This window comes from Rattus rattus, chromosome 1 (assembly GCF_011064425.1).
Source record: "Rattus rattus isolate New Zealand chromosome 1, Rrattus_CSIRO_v1, whole genome shotgun sequence".
Taxonomy (NCBI): domain Eukaryota; kingdom Metazoa; phylum Chordata; class Mammalia; order Rodentia; family Muridae; genus Rattus; species Rattus rattus.
In genome coordinates this window covers 263591391-263612194 of record NC_046154.1, presented here as the reverse complement: position 1 = coordinate 263612194, position 20804 = coordinate 263591391, and the positions used below count along the sequence as shown (strand labels likewise).

Below are 20804 nucleotides of genomic sequence, written 5' to 3'. Positions count from 1 at the left end.
TTTTCCTGTTATCTTTAAGTTTTTGCGTATTTTTCTATGCCACAAAATAGAATTCATTCATTTTTAGGGCTCCATGACAATTATTGCAGGAATATAATGCATTTTACCATTTACTGACACTCATTTTCATTGACTCCACTCTTCCACTGCAGGTAACCTGGGGCAGTGTCCCTGCTTGCTACTCAGTGGGCATTTATTATTACTCTGATCTGCATTTTGGGGGATAAAGTAGTGAAAGGGAAATTTTACTATGAAAGGAAGCACACAAGCTCACCCATGGAGTATTCCGGTTTGTTGACAGTAAACCTAGAGAGGCATATACAGACTTTGCTACTACTCTGAACTCTTGCTTCTTTAGCTCTGACTGTTAGCAACCATTTCCCCGGGGTTTTGGTTGCTGTCTGCTGACAGGCACCAAACACCTTGGTCAGGTGACAGCTATTACGTTTTCTTCTCTGCTATTACCTTTTGTCCTTTTGTCCTCCTATACTGGCTCTTTGGGTTCATGACCTGCTGGTCATTCCTTCCCCAGTACTCATTGCAGTGTGTTTCAGGAACTGCTATGTCAGTGTGTCAGGAAATGGAAAATAACCAAGGCAGGCTGACTTATACCCTGTAACTTCAATTTCCTAGAAACTACAGGTCTCACAGAAACCACATCAATCCTTGAACCATGACAGTGTTCTGCAGGATTGAGTTAAATAGCACTTTATTGAAATTCCAGAATTTTAGTTCAAATAAGATCTCAATTTCATGTTTTTAAAAGCTGGAACAAGGAGGACTAGAAAGGGTTGACTGCAGAGCTCAAGGAAAGCAAGCCACACATTCATGTGCATTTCTGAAGGCATTTGATCCCCTTGTTTTATTTTGTTGAGCTATCTCATATAATGCTTTCTATTGGTAATAAGTAGTCTACTTTCTATACTTTGGTATAATTTGTTATGTAAGTAAAATGCATGAAGGAAGATTCATTACTTCATTAGTCACACACACACATACACACACCACATCACATACCCAGGATACCCATCCACAGCACATCGGTGAGCAGTGGCCAGCAAATGGCTTCCAGGATCATGCCTCCATAGTACATCTGCGTTAAGTAACCAGCAAATAGACGCAAATGACTTTCTGATTTGTTGATTTCTACTGATTCATGCTTATTGGTGTTACAAAGTAACTGAGAAAGCAGCTAAGGGAGGAATGGTTCATTTCGGCTCCCAGCTCAGAGGAAGCTGTCTGTCGTGGTTCAGATGACACATTAGTACAGGCAGCTTGATGGTGATGCTGACCAGGAAGCAGAGACAGGCGGAAGCCAGTGTTCATCTGCAGTTTCCCTTTTACTCTTCCCATTTATTTCACAGCCAGGACACACACATTCAGGAAAGGTCTTCTTCCCTCCCCAGTTACGCCTCAAACTTAGCAACCTCAAAGGTGCACGAAGAGGTGTGTCTCCTAGGTGACTGAAAACTGAGAGGAAGATTCACCAGCACCAGAGAAAGAGAAGTGAAACTCAGCCCTGAGTACCTGTTCTGGGCTCGGTGTCAGAATTCTTGCTTGGTGTGCTGGAGGCCCTGAGTCCAGTGCCTAACATTGCAAAGGAAAGCATATTATGTTAGCAACTGCATATTATGAGAGACTTACAGTTCCGTTTTTCTGTTCGTGGGGAAAATTTAGGGAAGAAGGAAAGGCAGGATGGATAAAGATAGAGATACATAGATGATAGGTAAGTAGATAGATAAATAGATGATAGGTAGGTAGATAAATAGATGATAGATAGATGATAGGTAAGTAGATAGATAGATGATAGGTAGGTAGATAAATAGATGATAGATAGATGATAGGTAAGTAGATAGATAAATAGATGATAGGTAGGTAGATAAATAGATGATAGATAGATGATAGGTAGATAGATAAATAGATGATAGGTAGGTAGATGATAGATAGATAGATAGATAGATAGATAGATAGATAGATAGATAAATAGATGAACAGATACATACATACATAGATACATAGATATAAAGATAGATAGATAGATAGATAGATAGATAGATAGATAGATAGATAGATAAATAGATAGATGATAGGTATGTAGGTAAATAGATGATAGGTAGATACATAGATACATAGATACATAGATAGATATAAAAATAAATAAAAAGATAGATGACAGGTAGGTGGGAAGGTAGGTAGGTAGATATATATATATATATATAGATAGATAGATAGATAGATAGATAGATAGACAGACAGACAGACAGACAGATAGAATCTGCCTGTATTCCTGATGCCACTGGTCCAGACTGTTACCATTCTGATTATCCCACGTACCCTTTGCCTTTCTGGTTGTCTTGAATATTTTATCAGTTTTGTATCATGGTCTCCCCTTGTCTCTGGGACCCGTGTAAAGCTTTGGTGTGCTCCTTTATTACACCCAGCACTCAAATAATTCACCATGACTTATAAATACACTGTTGGTGTAATTGTGAACTTAATTGTTGGCAGGAAAGGCTGCATGTACGACAGTGACTTTGAGCAAGGCATGGTAGTGCCCAGTCACTGTGTGAGATGTACAAGGGTGCAGAAGAGAGGAGATAGGATCTCCCATGGAGACTGAACCCCACAAGAGATTCATGAGTCTAGATTTGACTGGCCCAGAGTAAAATATTTCTTGATTAGTCAGACGGTGGTAATCACTAAATGTATACATTAACACACAATTACTTTGAAGGATTTCAACATTTTTGAGGTGTAAATAAATTATTTCATTTGTTCTGATTGCTCCAATGTGTCCATTCCGATCGTCTCCCTTGCCTAACAATGGTGTGAAGCCCTCATTTCATGAACTTCCGATCACTTTTGTTAAACAGAATCATCTTGTTCCTTCTTCAGGGGCTCTTTACTTTTAAACATTTCTTGCTTTCCGCTCACTTGTTTCGGGACATCCAGGAAAGAAGTGGGCACAGAAAGGAAGAGGGTGTTGGTAGGCAAAGGTGTGGGCTTTAATGTAGAGCTTCCCTAAGTACCAGGCTTAGGGACACTGAGAGCATCTTCTAGTGAGTGACCTAGGACAAAGCAGTCCCGACTCACAGAAGTCCTTTTTAGAACCTTTTCTGATGTTCTTTTCCATGGGGCGGGTTGGCAAGATTTGTCTTCTACTCCTTACAGGTAGCTCAGGTTTGAAGCTAACTCCACCCATGCTCTTGGAGAGTAGAAGAAAATTCCCCTTTAGCCCTGCACAGTAGGGAATGGCCTGTCCTTTGAGGAATACTCAACTGGTCACTGGGCCATGGTATCCAATGATATTGGTAGCTTTTGAGCTATGCATCATGGGATACAAGATTCCACCTGGGATGATAGTTTCAACTGAAACACAGAAATGATTGTAGCTAGCATTTGCCCGTCTTAGTTAGAATTATAACTTCTAAGATGTACCCAAATGCGAGACGGTCGGTTAAAACTTTCTCTCTCATCTAATTACAATATTTTTGCATAAGAAAGCATCTTAATCAATGATAGAAAAAATAGGGATAAAGAAGGGAAAAGTGGAAGTCACTGAGTGTATCAGTGTGGCTTGTAGGCCCCATGTGCTCACTGTACCCAATATTCCCTTTGTACTAAGTAAGCCCAGTATCCCCACTGTGTCCAGTATCCCCACTGTGCCTAGTATCCCCACTGTGTCCAGTATGCCCTGAATGCATGAACGTTCATGACTCTCATAATTCAAGCTTTGATGTCTAGAAGCTGTTGTTGATAAAACTACCTTCAATAAAATTCCTGCTGGGATCCAGAGGAGTGACCTCCCAGCATGAGTGCTGGGCTTCCTAGCCTGTCATTTATTGTCTTCTATGAGCAGAATAGTCACTAAGCAACATTGTGGCCATACAGGGTGCACTGCTTGTATTCTGTGAGGACCATAGTCTTCCTATTTTTTTAAATAAGCTTAGGAGGAAAACTCCATTAAAAAGAAACAGAGCTAGACCTGGTGGCTCGGGCTTGGATACGGCCTCTCAAAAGGCTCAAGTTTAAGGTCAGCCCTGGCAAGGAATTGAGACTTTACTCAAACCAACAAAAAATTAAATGGGGAAAAAGTAAAGAGTCTGGATACACAGCTCTGTCCGACAGTACTTTGCCTAATATATACATACATGGAGCTCTGGGTTCATTTTCTGGTCCTGCAACAACCACAACCACAACCACCACAACAACAACGGCAGCAACAGCAAAAAGAATAATCATAGCCTTTTTTTATGCTTTACAAATTCACAGATGACCTAAGATTTACCGAGAGACTACGTGAGTCTCCTGACTTTGAGATAATATAGTAAAAAAAAGCTTTGTTAAGTAGGCAAAAAAAAGATTGTTTTTTAAGGTAATGTCATGATGAGAATATGGGCTTTTATTTTATTTTTTTCATTTACTCGAACATGCCATGCTTCATGGCCCCAGTTTACAGTAGCGTAGAAGACATTTTTTCTGAGGTTGAGAAAGAGCACTGCTTTGATTCATGTCTGGTGATATTACGCTTACTTGTTTTAATGTTACCCTTTAAAAGTCTTGATAAGAAGTATCTCTGCGCTCACATTTATAGCCCTTCAGTTGAGGTTAATGTTTCGCTGATTTAAATTCTGGACCACAGCTGTTCACTGTAATAGGCATATGGTGGCATGGAGGACAGGACTCTACCGTTCTTCTGAGTGGGTTTGCATTGTGAGGTTGTAAACTAATTTTCATCTGGCAGTAATTCTTCCCCTTCCCGGTCTTGGAAAACTGGGTATACTGGGTGTATAGTGCACAGTGGGTATACTGGGAACACTGAGTATACTGGGAACACTGAGTATACTGGGAACACTGAGTATACTGGGAACACTGAGTATACTGGGCACATTGGGTATAACCAGGAACACTGAGTATACTGGGCACACTGAGTATCCTGGGTATACTAGTACACACAATGAACTCTGCTTTTCTTTTCCTTTATCTCTTTTTTCCCCTATCATTAACTAAGGTGTTTTACGAAATGATTTATTTAGGTGAGAGAGAAAACTTTAACCTTTAAAAGACGGCCTTGAGTTTTGATAAAAGTCATGCATGAGTTAAAAAGGGTTTGATTTACAGAAAGACTAGTCCCAGAACCATATTATCTTATCAGAGAGCCTCCTATGTTGATGTTATTTTGGTCATGTCCAGTCAAAAGAGACATCTTGGATTCTTTCCAGGAGATCATCTATTTCCAGTAGCAACCGGTTAAAACCCAGGCTTATCAAATTCCAGTGTGAATTCCTGTTTACAAAATTTATTCCTGTTTACATAAAACAGTTTCCCTATGCCTCGTGGTTGGGAAAGAAAGTAGTTTCTGCAACTCCAGTGAGTTTTCAACCTTAACAGTAGCATTTAAGCTCTCAGGTAAGAATTATAATGTACCTAATACACATGTGCTGTGAAAAAGACACAGTTAGTTTTCATATCCAGAGGGGAAATATTCCATTTTAAAGAGATTTTGACGTCATTAGAGTGGCACATGGATACTACTGATTCAAGGAACAGATCGATTTGCAACTTCTCAAACAGCAGAGTTTATACTTTTGGTTATGTGGAATTCAAGTGACCCAGAGGTGTCACGTCTATCTCTGGATGCTTGGGAATTTAAAATATGTTACTCGCAATGTTCCATTGGTTATTGTTCAAATCAACTTTTACATTTTGTGTTCTAGGAAACATTATATTTTAGCTGTGTTTTTGTGAAAATAATTTAAATTTCATACTTTTAATTTTTTTTAGGTATGATGTTGACTCAAAGAGTCCCAACTTGTCCAAACATGTAAGTTCATATTTTTATTATTATATATTGTTTTAAAATATGTTTATTGGTATATTAATGCTCATTTGATAATTTAAGAATGATATTTGATGTGATGTGATTTTTCATAGAAAACAAGTAACATTTTAAAAGAATGCTGGAGTCACACTTAGAAGGAGCTTATTGAAAGACAGTAACTTCCATTGGTAGAAAGGATCAGCGTTCTCGTTTTGTTTTTAAGATGTGGGCCCATTTTATGTCGTATCAGGTTGAGTAGTATGGGAGAGTGAGTCAGATTGTCTTAGTAGGTTCCATGTCAGAGACATTGGGAGATGCATGAGTTCTAGGCCAAGGCATTATCCTACCTCCTGTAATTCAGCTTTTCAGCAGAATTTCCTCTCACGTCAGTTTCTTTAGAGTGCAAGATGTTAAAGGATATGTTCACAACCAAAAATAGGAGTACAAGGTATACTTGTCCTCAGGTCAAGCCATGCCTGTTTCTCTAGTCTCTTCTCTCCAGATCATGGCGTTTTCCAGCAGTAGTAGCACGCAGTCGGGGAGCAGTAGAGTCAGAGCGTGGCATGATATCTCCATGGATAGATGGAGAAGATGAGTGGACGGTACTCTGGCAAAAATACTGATTTATCTGCTTGTTACTGGTGTGAATGACTGAAATGAGATCAAACCAAGTAGCAGGGTCTGTTGGCTATTTCTGCTGCTGTGATGGACAACTTTGAGAAACAGCAAACTAAGGGCTTGATTTGTCTTCCAGTTCTATGTGGAATGGCAGCAAAGACATGGGAGCAAGAGCCTGAGGTAGGATGAGCAGTCAGAAAGCAGAGTGGTCACCTTTCACCCACACACAGGAAGACAGGAGAGAGGAGGGAGGGTGGCAAACTGTAAGCCCTGAAGGCTGACCCAGTGACACACTCTTCAATAAGGGTCTGCTTCCCTAAAGGTTCAGTCACCTTTCCAAACAAAGCCACCAACTGGGACCAATTGATCAAATACATGAGCATATGAGGGACATTCACATTCAAACCATAAGAGAGGAGCTATGTGAGGGACAGATACAGTAATGTTCTGAAAAGGGTTCAGCAGGGTTCAAAGTGAACTCTGCATCTACAGATGTAGAATTAGCAACCAATGTTGGGAGGGCAGCTAGACTTTGTTCTGTGCCGTAAACAGGATAGTTGGCCATACAATATCTGTTGTAGCCTACAGAGAGGGATGTTGTTATTCAAAGAAGAAAAGAATTTATGAGGTAATCACAATCTAATAGATGGACTTGGGTAGTAAAAAAATATTTTCTCTAGTTCACTAAAGGAGCTATACTGTTTAATTATATAATAAAGAGCATAGTAGAATTAGGTGAAGAAATACAAAAAGAACTATATACACAACGACTTTTCTATAAACTAAAACAAGGCTATAATAGGCTGTTTCCTTCCTATTAGTAGAGGTTACTGAGGTAGACATTCCACCAGGTCTTTATGATGGGTGCAGAGCATTTTGCCTGGACATTGATAATGTGCTGTTCTTTTTTGTGGGTTCATAGTGTTGTGCCTTTGTATTGAGAGCACGTTGCTTTCTATGATGGTTTTGTAGCATTGTGAGCGGGCATTGAGAATGTGTTGCTTTCTATGGTAGTTCCATAGTGTCGAGCCTGGGGATTGAAAATGTTTTCCCTCTAGGATAGGTTCACAGTTTTGTGACTGGGCGTTGAAAATGTGTTGCTTTCCATTGAAGGTTTATGGCATTGTGACTGGACATCAATAATATTTTTCTCTGTGAAAGGTTCATAGCGTCATGGCTGGGCATCGAGAATGTGGTCCTCTCTCTGATGGGTTAATAGCATTGTGAATGGGCACTGAGATTTTCTCTTTGCAATAGGCTTTTATTGTGAAGGGGCCTTGTGAATGTGTTTTGTAGGCCTGGCTATTAGAAATTTTCTAAATGCTCTTGGGAAGAACGAGGAAAAGAACTACAGTCTCTAGGCATGATTGTTTCGATGATAGAGAGTAGAACCCACTCATTCACATAGACTGGGATCATCTCAATGACGTGAGGCAGAGCTTGGCTATCTGGTCCAAGGCTGGGAACTGGAGAGTGGATGGTGACCAGGCTGTTTTTTTTTTTATCCTATTCCTCTCTCTTCTTCTGAGGTCATGTGATCATTCTGTTCAGCACCTATTCTAAGGTTCTGTTCTCCAAAGACCACATGTCTACATTTGCCCATCATATGCCTGGCAAAGTGGCCCACTTCCCCTTTATTGGAAATAATATAGGCTACCATTTACCTGGGAAATAATTTCTGTGTTTCTTGGTTGTTTTAGTTCAAACTGCTCTTCAGAGAGTGTTATACGATGTTTGGAGGGTGTGTATGGAAGGACATGTAGGCCCTATCAGTGCACTTGCCTTCCATTCTAATTGGAAAGTATGTGAGGTTTATGGACCTCCAACCTGACTGAAATATTTCCCTTCAATTGATGGTTATTATTAGACTTTATGATATAAAACACATGCCTTCCAAAATATGGCATTGAATATATTTTTTCAAACAATTCTTTGGTAGAAGAGTGTTTTCACCTCACAAAATAGTCTCGTGCTTCTCTTGCCCTAAGATGATTTGTGGGATGGAGCAGGTAACTCAGCACCCACACTGGGTGGCTCACAGCCCCGTGTAACTCCAGTTCCTTGGGGATAAAGATCCTCTGCTCTCTGTGGTGTCTCTACTGGCATTCACACACCTCCACACACATACATGCATGCATGCACACATACATGTGTAATTAAAAGTAGGAATCCTTAAAATTCCAATTTTCAATGTGATACCAATCTGCCCTCATAGTACTTCTTCTGCCCTCTGTTTCTAATCATTCATCTTCATTTCTTCCTTTGCTTTGCTCTTTGTAAGGAGCTGAACCCTCGTTTTTACTCCTAGCGCTACTCGGATGTAAGCAAGATCGTGACCGTTCCTTAGTTGTCATCTTAAGCATCTTCTTTCCTTTGGCGAGAACTGACCCCTTTCTTCAGGGAAATAACATATTTTCCCTAAATTGCCTGGGAATCCCCCTCTCCTCCCCAAGACTTTCTACTTCCACAGTGCGATGCTTCTTTTTCTTTCCTGCATCCTTGATCTTAATATTATTTCTCGTATTTTCTTTTTCATTTTTATATCCGCTCCCTGTGGAACACTTTCTTCTGGATAGCTGTCCTATTTCCGTGTCTTGTGAGATTCCAGAGTGTCTGACTTTGAATTCACAAACAAACCCAACTTTCATTTGCTTGTTAAATATCTTCCAGTAGATAGTCTACCGAAACCTAAAACTAAAATGTCTGGTTCCTTATCTTCCTTGTGCTGCCTATATTCTCTGGGAGCCCAATCCCTCTTCATTTTTTTTTTTTTAACAATACATAATGCACTGTTAAACACTTTCCAACTCACACACATTCAACAGATTGTCACTTCTGTTCACACCAGAAGAATTATTTCTGTCTTCTTCCCTCTCGTGCTGGTTCTCCTTGAAGGACTGCCTGCCCCACAGTTTACGTTATCTAAATCATCCCCATTACTGTATAATATATTTAAAATATATCCTGGAGCCAGCAAGATGGCTCATCAGGTAAAAATCCCCGATGTTGGCCTGACATACCCTGAACTTGAGCCCTAGGACAAAGATACTGAAGAAGGAAAGACATAACTCCTTAAAATTGTCTTCTGATTTCCATCATTCCCTGCTCATTTGCATACCCAAACGTGCACATGGGTACACATCACACACAAACACACATGCACATATATGTTTGCGTCTGTGCATGTGCATAGACCCACACAGTGTCAGTCTAATAAAGAATTAAAAATCCGTACATTCAGTAGACAATACAAATGAGTTAATAAACGCCTAAACTTCTAAGAGGACAAAGCATGTCCAAAGGGGGAAATGCGCGGGTTGAATAATTGTAAGAATTGTGAAGATTGTTACCTTGAGGTTCTGTTAGAAATTAATAATAGCACAAACTGTTATTTGAAAGCTCCGAAGTACAGATTTTTAGGTTAAAAGTACATAGGGCATTCAACCCTAAGCGATTCATGATGCATTTCAAAGATCAGAGGAACCAATCTGCAAGCTAGCACTATCCCCAGAGAGGCAATCTCTTAACAGCAGAGCTGTCTACCTGCCAGCCGTGCAGAGTGAAATACAAACCAGAGTCATTTAGAAAACACTGCTAAGTGCACAAATCCCCGTGCGGGTGAATTCACTTAGTTGTTTTTGCAAAAAGGATCTGGCTGCAAATCATTTCTTGGAAACAGATTTTAAAATCGTTGGGTTTGAAATGTTAATTTTGATGATTTGGGGAGGAATTCCTTTTTAGGATGACTGTGTTTGTCATCTGATCGTTAGGATCTTGGGTTATACATCTCTTTTAGCGGGACGTGGTGGCACATGTTACAGACATTTCAGCCCTCAGTCTCTGGGGATCTAAGACCGACATATATACAGTCTCTGTGAATTAAAGGCCAGCAGTTTCAAGATAGCTAGGGTTTACATAGTGAGATTCTTACCCCCCAAACAAGAAAAGTCATAATACTATCAGGGAAAATGGAGACAGAAAGTAGACCTGTAGCTTTGGTTTGGAATATTGTCACATGAAACACAGGTGGGATTTTTAATGAGTTTCTCTGGCAATTGAAAAGCTTTCAATGGGGGAAATACTTGCTCCAAGTGAAGGGCGATGAAATTCAGGTTCTCACTTCATCATGTGATTGATTCTTGTAATAGTTCTCCAAGTAAATACTTCCACTAAAATATTTTCTTCCAAGGGCGTTAGATAGTGTGAATGAAGGATGTCGTTATTTGAGGAACTAGCAAACCCATCCATCTTAATGTTGTTGGCAGAACTACATCTCACACTTTTACATTAATTTTTGTCAGCTCAGCGAGACACAAAAGAGTTAAGAATAGGCTCATAGTTGATGTTTCTAGGACTCTCGTTGGCTTGCCAGACTAGAGGACACTAAAACTGTAACAATGTGTAGCCAAGAGGCAAGCCAAAATGACTTTTCCTTTCTTGCTGGACTTCAGAAGGTGGCACTGAAATTCTTGTTTCAGACGTGGTAGCATTTCACTGGCTTCCTTCTGCCAAACATCCCTAACCTCCAGTGTAGGCTTCCGTGGTCTTTCTTGCATTTCTTAACTATTCTGCCTATGAACTTCCTCCTGTGCGTTAATTTTATTCTTCAGTTTCATTTGAGAATGAAATGCTTGGGCCATGAAATGTGTGTTTTTTCTTAGGAACGGGGTTCACAGACAGGACAAGTTTCTTTCATTAGAATGTAAACCTGAGTACCGTGGTGCCTTTTCTCATTTCTGAGGCTAAACGCCTGCCAAAAGTAAACAAAATCCGTGAATAAAGTAACATAAGGAAGAGAGTGTGGGGATGTTTGGGTAGGAAGCAGTGGCCGTTAGCTAGTTACATCGTGGCAATGGACAGGGATTCTGAGACCCTGAAGAGAAACAAGCACAGGCTAGTCCTTTCCAAAGCTCATCCCCAGGGAAACTTTAGGGAGCCCCTTGTGGTTTCATATCCTAGCAAAACAGAGCCACTATGTGGGGACCAGTGTTCAGATATGTGAGACCATGGGGGAGAATTTCATATTAAAACTATACTACTAAATTGACCTGCATATGACTGAACTGAATTGTGGTGTATGTATCCGTACAGTCAGTTCAGCAGTAAACATGTTTGAATCAACTCTTGCATCATGAGAGTAGAGAGAGAGGTCACCAATGGGAAGTGTGCACGGTCTCCGACATCTAATCCTTTGTTACCGAGGAGACAGGGTGGGCAGATGTATTCAGTGAAGACAGATACAAACACATGATTTAAATGAGTTATTTTCCTTATAGCACATACACTGATGGCTACAGATAGCATAATACTAAGGACTGAAATGGAGAGAATAGGGGGTGGTGGATAAGAGACTGGGACAGAGAGCGCTACAGTTTGAGATTCCCCTTTACCAAGCAATGTGGCAGGACTGTCATTCTCCTGAGTATGCACTCACTGAGTATATAGTTTACAGGACGGAGGAGGGGAGCTATTGGAAAGCTTAGCAAGGCAGGATTTCAAAACCAAAGGGAGAGGCAATATGATGAAGTCCTCGGGGAAGGGATGTAGCGTACCATGGCCACGTGACAATGTTGATGAGAGCCTGGTGGTTCATTTGGAATGGGCATGTGAATACGGGAGGCAGAGATTATAGGCCATGCCTCTAAGGGTTCTACTTTTTTGTTGTTGAGCGATGTGATTTGACTTACGCATTTAAACGATGTGTGAGGAGTTGTGCCCGCTGAAGTGAGGAGGAGTGAGGTCAGAGGAGCAAAATTGGAGCTCGGGATGACAGTTAGGACTCTGTCATCATTTGACTGCATTGAGTCACACTTGACAATTAAAGTCACTGGAACGGGAAGAAGCAGTCCCATCTGGAATGTGTTATGGCTGTTTGATTGCAGATGAATTCCCTGTTGGATGTGAAATAAGAGAAGTTGCTTGGCTCTCTTGAGTGTAGGTGGGAGTACCTGGGTAAACAGTGAAGTCTACCGCTGAGGTGTCTGTGGCCAAGGATGCGGACTGATGCCCACCCAGGTGGTAAGGACAAGTTGATGCTAGGTTTGACTTGACACCCAGTAAGCTTTCAAATGCACATATTGGCTAGGTGATGCTCAGAGACTCTAGAGTCAGGGTTCTGGAGAATACCAATCAAGAGTATCAGGGCTTAGGTTACTGTAAAGAGAATACAAATGGAAAAAACCAGATGACAGGTTCTTGAGTGAACGGGAGCCTTTAGGAACTCTGTCGAGGAAGATTAGCTACAATCATCATTTTCCAAAGCCTGTTGCCACGTGCCTGGTTCCAAGCCACCCAGTGCTTTCCTCTGCACACAGGCCAGGGAGCACTGTACTTCCTTGTTTGCTCTGCTCCACCCCCTTGCTTTCTTTCCCTCCGGTATCACTGTTGCCTCATATGCACTGTTGTCTCAGGAACAATGTTGCTCTTGGGATCTTTCTACCCTAAGCTCCTCTCAGATATTTGTCTGGTTTTCTCCCTCGCCGTCATCAGTCACTTTCTGAGGATTTCGTACAGGAGCCCACAGTGTTTGTCTCCTCTCTTTGCTCCCTCTGACTCCTGGTCCCCCCAACCTCTCAGATACTTGAAAGGTATTTAATGATTCATTTTCCCCCTTTCAGCTGCTGCCATATCCCTGTATCCACTCCTTTCAAATTCATGACCTGTTTTTCTTCAGTTATTATATACATGTGTGTACATTCACGTGTGTACATGTGTACCCTCATATGTGAATCAACATATGAATGAACGCTGCTGAGTATGTTTAATGTGTCTTGTATGCATATAGTTTTAGGATTTACCACTTGGTATTGTATCCATTGAAGAGGTTTATTCTGGGCATCACTAATCTCTTTCAGGTTTGTCATGGTTTAGGTAGCTGTTCTGTTGAGATTTCATGGGTGTAGTGTCCCAGTCATATACAGAAGACACAATCTCACAGCAGGCTTCCTGTTCTTTTGCCTCTTACAATCTTTCTCTCCCCTCTTCTGCAATGTTCTCTGAGCCTAGGTGTAGGGGTTGTAGAAATATCAGTTGGGTCAGGTACGCATGGTCAGTTCTCTGCCTTTTGACATCGTTGCTCTCTGTAATGGTCTCCATCTGCTGGTACTGGGGAGGGAAACCTCTTTGATGAGAGTTGAGAGTGAGCACACTGCAGTCATTTCCCCAAACCTGGGCAACTCCTAACTACACCTTACACCTTACATGAGTGTAGCCTTCAGATATGTTCTTTATGCGCACCATTAAAAGAGTCTCTGTGTAATTGTTCCCCATGTTATCCTCTGATGTCTGGGGGATAAAGGCTTTCTAATCTGTTAGCTATGAGATCTAGCCTATTAACATACCTGAAGTATTTGTGATTGCTATTCTGTATGTGGGTCAGGTTTCCTATCCCCTGTTAGTACAATCTTCTAGAATCTGCCTTATGCTTTTGAGTCATACCTAGAATTACTATCTGGTCTTAGCCGCATGATTGTTACTTAAGTACTCATTAATTTGAACGAGCTGGTATAGTTTATGTGGAAAATTGGCTCTTATTTAGTAGTTAGTATCAACAGAGGCCCTACTGATAATGTTACATAATATTTAATATTGTTACTTAGTAACACTAAAGTATTTAATACTGAAAAACTATCAGTAAATATTTCCTAGTATTCTTAGTGTTTTAGTCCTTTGCTTGTTACTTACTGCCCATGAGAAAAATGGACTGTAGAAGGTGACTTTTCAAATAGCTTAGTTGGGAATTGGTGTTTTATTGAAGATAATGTTTCCAAGAGGTGATATTTACACTATTTCCATGTGTACTACTTTATGCATAAATGCTCTGCTATGTGTGAATTTTTTGCTTTTTAAAATGCATGTTATATATTTGTGATGATTTTTAAATAATTGACTTTAATCAGTGACTGACAATTTGTTGAAACCTTAATTTTTATGTCAGTGGCTGAATTAACTACCTTAATTTGGACTCTTTTTTTCTTTTCTTTTCTTTTTTTTGGAGCTGGGGACCGAACCCAGGGCTTTGTGCTTGCTAGGCAAGCGCTCTACCACTGAGCTAAATCCCCAACCCCCTAATTTGGACTCTTAAAATGACAAAAATGTATTGAAAATCATCAGTCCAGAGGGTAAATAGATAAATTTAATTGGGGGAATTTTCAAATTTTTCTCTGTAAATTAGTTTAGAAGTTTTTGTTAGAATATTGGAAAGAGGATTAACTACTGTTGTTCATCAATGATCTTTTATTAAAGGTAAAAACCCTGGGTATGAAGAAAAAAAAAGCTGTTTTGCCTTATTGTTAAACTATACCCAATTATCTCTATTAAAATGTTGACCTCATTGGTTCAGTGGTGAACTTTCTCATGTCCCAAATGATAGGACTGTGCTAATGATCATTTAGAAATTAAGAATCCCTACTGAAACAATGTAGCACTTTGGCTATTAAAAGTGCTTGCCATACTAAATGCAGTGTATTAGATAACTAACAGCTCATTCTCCACTGTAATTTAAACAACTCATAAAATAAAATAAATAGAAATGAATTATGAAACATGAGAAAGACATTTCAGAGGTTAATGTTAGCAGCCAACACCAGTGATATGATCTCTATGGATAGAAATTTTCGTTTTCTCAATTTTAATGCATTGAGTTGAAATACTCCAAATGCAAGACATTTTTAACATCCATTTTTCTTTGACTATTTGTATAGATGTGTTAAAAATTAATTACATGATCTCAATAAAGGGTACCAGAAAAATCACAACTCACATGAAAAAAATCTAATGGTCAAGTCATGAGCTGCTGACTGTCCCCAGTTAAATTAAAGAGGACTATCAACACAACCCTGAATGACTTTTAGCCTAAATCACTGATTAGTTAGGGAAATTACCTATGCAGATCCACATCAGTCATTGATAAGGTAGGAAAAGCATTTCAGAGTTTTCATTAGACCTGTGGAGTGACGCTATGCTGTGAGATGCTTAGGAAGTTGCCTAGTACTAGGTTCGTGATATGCTAGGTGCATTAGTAGCAAAAGTCAGATGACACTTCTGGGTTCACTGTACCACCACTTTAAGAACATTTTCTGCACATGTATGTTTATGTGTGTACAACATGAAAGGTGAGTGGGTGTGTAAGACACACCTACGTGGCTATACAGCACTCGCAGTGATCTCCCATGACTGCAGAGGGGAGTTGGAATTGAAGATATTTTAGATAGGTAGAGTAGTATTCCAGTACTGGGTTCTTGGATCAAGTAATGTGAGTATGGAATAAGGCTTTAGCCCAGGGGGTAGGAGGATTATGTTCCAGACTTATATTCCAAGTGCTTTGCATATATTATCTATAGATATTTTCTTAAATAATCCTCTGAGGAATACATGAGGCACATGAGACAGGAATTGCCATGTCTATTTTATAGATTGGATTACTGAGGTATAGGAGCATTGGTTTATGATTAGTGTATGGATGCAGATAGCAAAGACCTTCATGATTCCATTCAAAGGTAGTATGTTATATTGTAAGTTCACTCTGTGTGTGTGTGTGTGTGTGTGTGTGTGTGTATGTGTGTGAGAGAGAGAGAGACAGAGAGACAGAGACAAAGAGAGACACAGAGAGAGAGACACACACACACAGAGAGAGAGAGTCAAAGAAATCATATATATGAACCATTAGTATTTGTACCTACACAACTCAAATTGGTTCTTTTAGTACAGTTTCCCCTTAACATTTAAAAATATTTTTATTTATGTATTTATTCTGTGTGTGTGTGAGTGTGTGTGTGTGTGTGTGTGTGTGTGTGTGTGTGTGTGTACCATAGTATGTATGTGGAGATTGAATGAAAGCTGAAAAGAATCATTTCCCTCTTGCTGTCATGTGGGTCCCAGTGCTTTCCTGGCAGCAAGTATAGACCCTCTGAGCCACCTCACTGTTTCTAGAGCTTTCTTTTCATATGTGTAGAATTTCTAAAGCTCAGGGCAGACATGAAATGAGAATGCAGACAAGCATGAAGCTACCCTGTAAAATACAATTCAGGCAACAGAACATATCAGTAAATATCCATCCTGAAAAAACAATTAAAACGATAAATCCAAAGAAGAAGACTATTACGCTGTGTCTAGACTAAGAAGAGAGAACCGGTGTGCTGTGTGTAGTCCGCAGGGCTCCAGCCGCAGGGACTGAGAGTCAGTTAGTTGTCACAAATGTCTATGTAGATTGCTATGGGAAGTCTGAGCACCCCTACTGGCTGGCTACCGCTTCTCATTCTTGTTGTTAGTTAATCCTTGCTGCTCTCTTCTCTCCTTGTTTTAATCTCTCTGTTATTTTTGGCCTCAGCATATTGAGGGTAATAACTGGATAGATTTTAAGTTTCAATGAGTCCTAGGTTTGAGCGGAATGGTTTTCATATAGTATGAGCCTATTTAAACTATAAAGAAATGAGTGTGATAAATATTTACCGTTCTCATGGTCATTTTAGGGAGAATCCAGTAGCCATTTTTGTGTTATACTTTAAAGCATTTCTCAGCTGCCTCAGACTCTCCAGGAGGCTACATCTGGCCTGTAGGGGTTGTAGAAGAGGCTGCATTTATTCCTGGAAATATCATCACGATCTAATTATAATAATTCCACAAGTGGGTCACAGCACCAGCCTAGGAAGCAGTGAGACAGTTTATGGGGTAGCTTGTTCTCTTTTCCCTCTCTACCTCCAGCCAGAAAGACCTAAAAATACCCACCGAAAGACACTAATTGTTTACACATGAGTGTACTGTAAAAATACATACCAGACTCGAGCCAGCCAGCCAGCTAAAACACACATCGACTAGAAGTCTCCCACACCGAGACTGCTTAGTAAACACGGTGTGCTGAGTAGTGAATGTGTTGCTTGATATAGAATGCACACTCTCAGAAATGCAGAAGAGACCCCGGGGGGGGGCGGATGCTGTGGACATACAACAGGAAAAGGAAACTAGGATTCTCGTAGATTCACAGTGTAACTAGCAGCACCCGTTTTATTGCTTTAGCTTGTGGAATTTTCTGTCTGTTACGCAGTGGTGCTCCCCTGTGTGCTGGTAGGTGTGTAAACCGATTCCTGTTGTGTTCTCTCGTGCAGTGGCTTGCAGCCTTTGCTAATCCTGCATGTTCCAGACATCCGTTTAACATGTGTTTGCAGTTGCCCATTGATATTCTCAGCAAACAGTTCCGGAGTGCTCCATAAAGTGCCTTCTGCCGCTGACTTTCCAAATACCAAGCATATGGAAGGTCGAGCCTTCAGCTCTACGTAGCTTCCGCTCTATTCCACTTCCGATGTATTTTAAACATACGTTGAAATTGACACAGTGTGCTAATGACTTTCGATTTAAATGGGTTTAACGATGAATGATTTATAAATGAGGATTTAGGTTGTTTTGTACATTTACAAACAAATTCTTAAAGACCTGTGTTTTTAAAGATAGTACAGCCCTTTATGTGTTACCAAGTTCTAGATTTAGAGTGAATTTTCCGGTCTCTGGTCTGCTCCCTCTGCCTCCAGCCCCTGCCACACACGGGCCCAGTTCACCAAATCTGTTTCCCACCACTCACTGAGAGCTTGGCTCGGTCTTTGCTTCATATTAGCAACTGTAGTCTCCTGAGTGCAAAGTCGTTCCTCTTAGGAGCCCATGGTCCCAGCAGGTACTAGAGCCGAATGGTCCCGATGCTCCGCTCTGATGGTGTCCCTGCACTGGCCTACACTGTCGGCTTGCTTCTGCTTGTCCAGCCTAGAGAGTTCTGGCCCTTCACCTCCACTTCTCCTTACTTGAGTTGTTTCTTTGCACTCTTGTAGCCTGATCTTTCCTCTAGGATTAACGGTTCAGTCTGACCCCGACTGCCTCTCAAGGCTTCCTTCCTAATCTGTACGGGGCTTTTTCTCCAGTTTGGACTTAGAACTATCCGGCCTCATTTTCCTGCTTTCCCCACACTGCACAATGAGGGATTTTACTTCTGTGGCTCTTTGCCCTTTTGTGTCCCTGAGTCCAGAGCTCCCACTCTCAGCAGCAGGGCTGGACACAGCACCCTTTGGAGCCTCGAATTCATCTTCTGGGTTTTCAGCGTGGTTCCAAGCAAGTCGCTTCCTTCAAACATCAGTTTAGATATCTGTAACATGGGTTGGCTTCTTTTTTTTTTTTTTTTTTCTTAATTTGAGAAGTCATTTTTCTTTCTCTGAAACTCTAGTGAACTCGGTATCACACCTTGCACATTTAACAAGTAGATTTATAGACTCTACTGAAGAAAAAAAGAAACATATTTGATGTCTGCAGTCGGAGGGCTTCCCTTGGGGCATTCAGTACACGAAGCTCCGCCCTGCAGAGCTCTTAGGATAACAAGACCTTGAAAGCGTCCAGGTTATCCCGGAGCTTGGGGCTTCTTGACAGAGCCCTTGTTTTGTGGTCCTGTGACGCTGCAAGTCCCCGAAACTCAAAACAGCAAGCTGGTTCTGTGACTAAAGTATGACATAACGTGCGAGCTTTGGAGGAGAGTTGGCACGCTTAAGTCGATTCCTGTTGGGCTTGTTTTATTTTTGGAACGGAGAATTCTGTATTTCAGTACTGAAAAGTTATGCAAAAGTGATGCGCGGAATATCTACTACACAACCGTGTGGGAACTTATGAGCTTTAATCCTCTTATCTATTTTAGGACTTTCTGGGACAAGTGTTTTGTACATTGGGGGAGATTGTTGGTTCACAGGGGAGTCGTCTGGAAAAGCCAATAGTGTAAGTACATTTTAATTCAGACAGTGACATGTCAACTCTGGCGTTTCTGTGTTAGCCGTTTGGAACTCATGAATATAGATGGCTGTGGGACAAAAGAGACTTTTACATTTATTTAATGGGGATTTTTCTCTTCCAGTGACCAATTTTGACATTTCAATGAAGAATGTGCACCAGCTGCCATATGTTATGCAAAAAAAAGAAATCATAGTCAGATGATGAACTGGTCAGATTTGAAAGGAAACGCACATTGTTCCTTTTGCTTACATCATTAGGTTTCATACTTTTACGGAAAAACAAAACATTTCTTTAAGTCAGGGGGTCTGGAAAACAAAAGTCAGGGAGTATGTGTGACGCTGCTTTCAAACTGTTCAATGTGTACTTTTGATTATTGAGATTTTAAGAGTTAACTGCTATGTGACTTTCCCGGGGGTTGGGGGGGTGTGGGGATGTGAACAATCTGTTCCAATAGAGCATCAATGACAAACCAAAGAAGCGATTGCCAGTGAACCAGTAAGTTTATCGAGCTTACAGAAGCATGGGCTGGTGGTACTTACTAGATTTCCACTGAGGCCCAAACAGCCAAACCAACGAGAAGTCCTACCTCAGCGTGAGACTTCTGAATGCCGTTCCAGGTCCTGGGTGTCCAGCACCTCCTGAGACCAAGCAGCTGGAAAGGCAGAGTATGTCACTTGTGGAGCCAGGGGAAGTGGCTGGCCTCTCAAGTGAAGCTCTGATTACATTTATGGTGCTCCCTCCTCCCATGAGGGAAGAGCAACCAGCCAGATTTTATGTTGTCAATGGCCACTCTAATTGAAGAGGCTACCAGCCCTGCTATCCCCAGCACCCAATACATGGGAATTCCATAATTGCTTTTGCTTGTGAGAGTTTGTGGAGGGAGCAGTGTGCCATTCTGATCACTTCAATTCACTTATCTTATTTCTAAAAATCAGGAGATCTAGGAAAAAAAGTTCAAGAACTAGGAACTAGCCACGATGCCTAACCTTTAGGAAAAATTTAACCCATTGTCTTCATGATCCTCAAACTCACTAGATGAACATGTCAAATGATTTGTTGTTCTTTAGCCCCAGGTACATGAAAGTGCCACTTCCTATTTCTCGTGTTTCTGTATAAAATTTAACTCCGTGTGTACCTCAGTGTTATATGAAACCTCTTAGCTACTAAGCTAGGGGGACTATTCATTTTAGCCTCCTTTATTTACCATGATTTTCATTGAAATAATTGCCAAATATCAGTTTGAGGACTTCGATTCGGCTATTCCCTTTTAAACATTCCTGTTATGAATAATTCATTTTCACGCAGTTATAGAACTTCAGTGCTTTAGTAGGAAAACCTATTTATTCTCAGTTTAGTCCGCTTAATAAAGCCAGGTATGGCATTTAATGGAGGAAGAGGATCGCCAATGATTAAGAGTAGCCTAGGATACATAATGACAGTGTTCCTGACTAGCCTAGGATACATAATGAGTGTTCCAGGCTAGCCCATGTATAATGTGAGATCCTTTTACAAAATAAAACCACTAATATGTCGTTGAACAGTTAGCTGTAAGTAAGGTTCAAAATAAATAGCACTAAGTGCCTTTAATTGTTGTGCCATTTTCTAGCCA

At 40.7% G+C, this 20804-nt stretch overlaps 1 protein-coding gene across 1 annotated transcript in view; it reads left to right on the top strand.

Moving 5' to 3' along the window:
* Cpne8 (copine 8) overlaps nt 1-20804 on the top strand; it is a 176396-nt gene that overhangs the window by 50344 nt on the left and 105248 nt on the right. Inside the window, exons 5-6 of the mRNA XM_032885320.1 lie at nt 5785-5824; nt 19104-19180. Of these exons, the coding sequence (XP_032741211.1) occupies nt 5785-5824; nt 19104-19180 (117 nt within the window). The remainder of the gene's footprint in view (nt 1-5784; nt 5825-19103; nt 19181-20804) is intronic.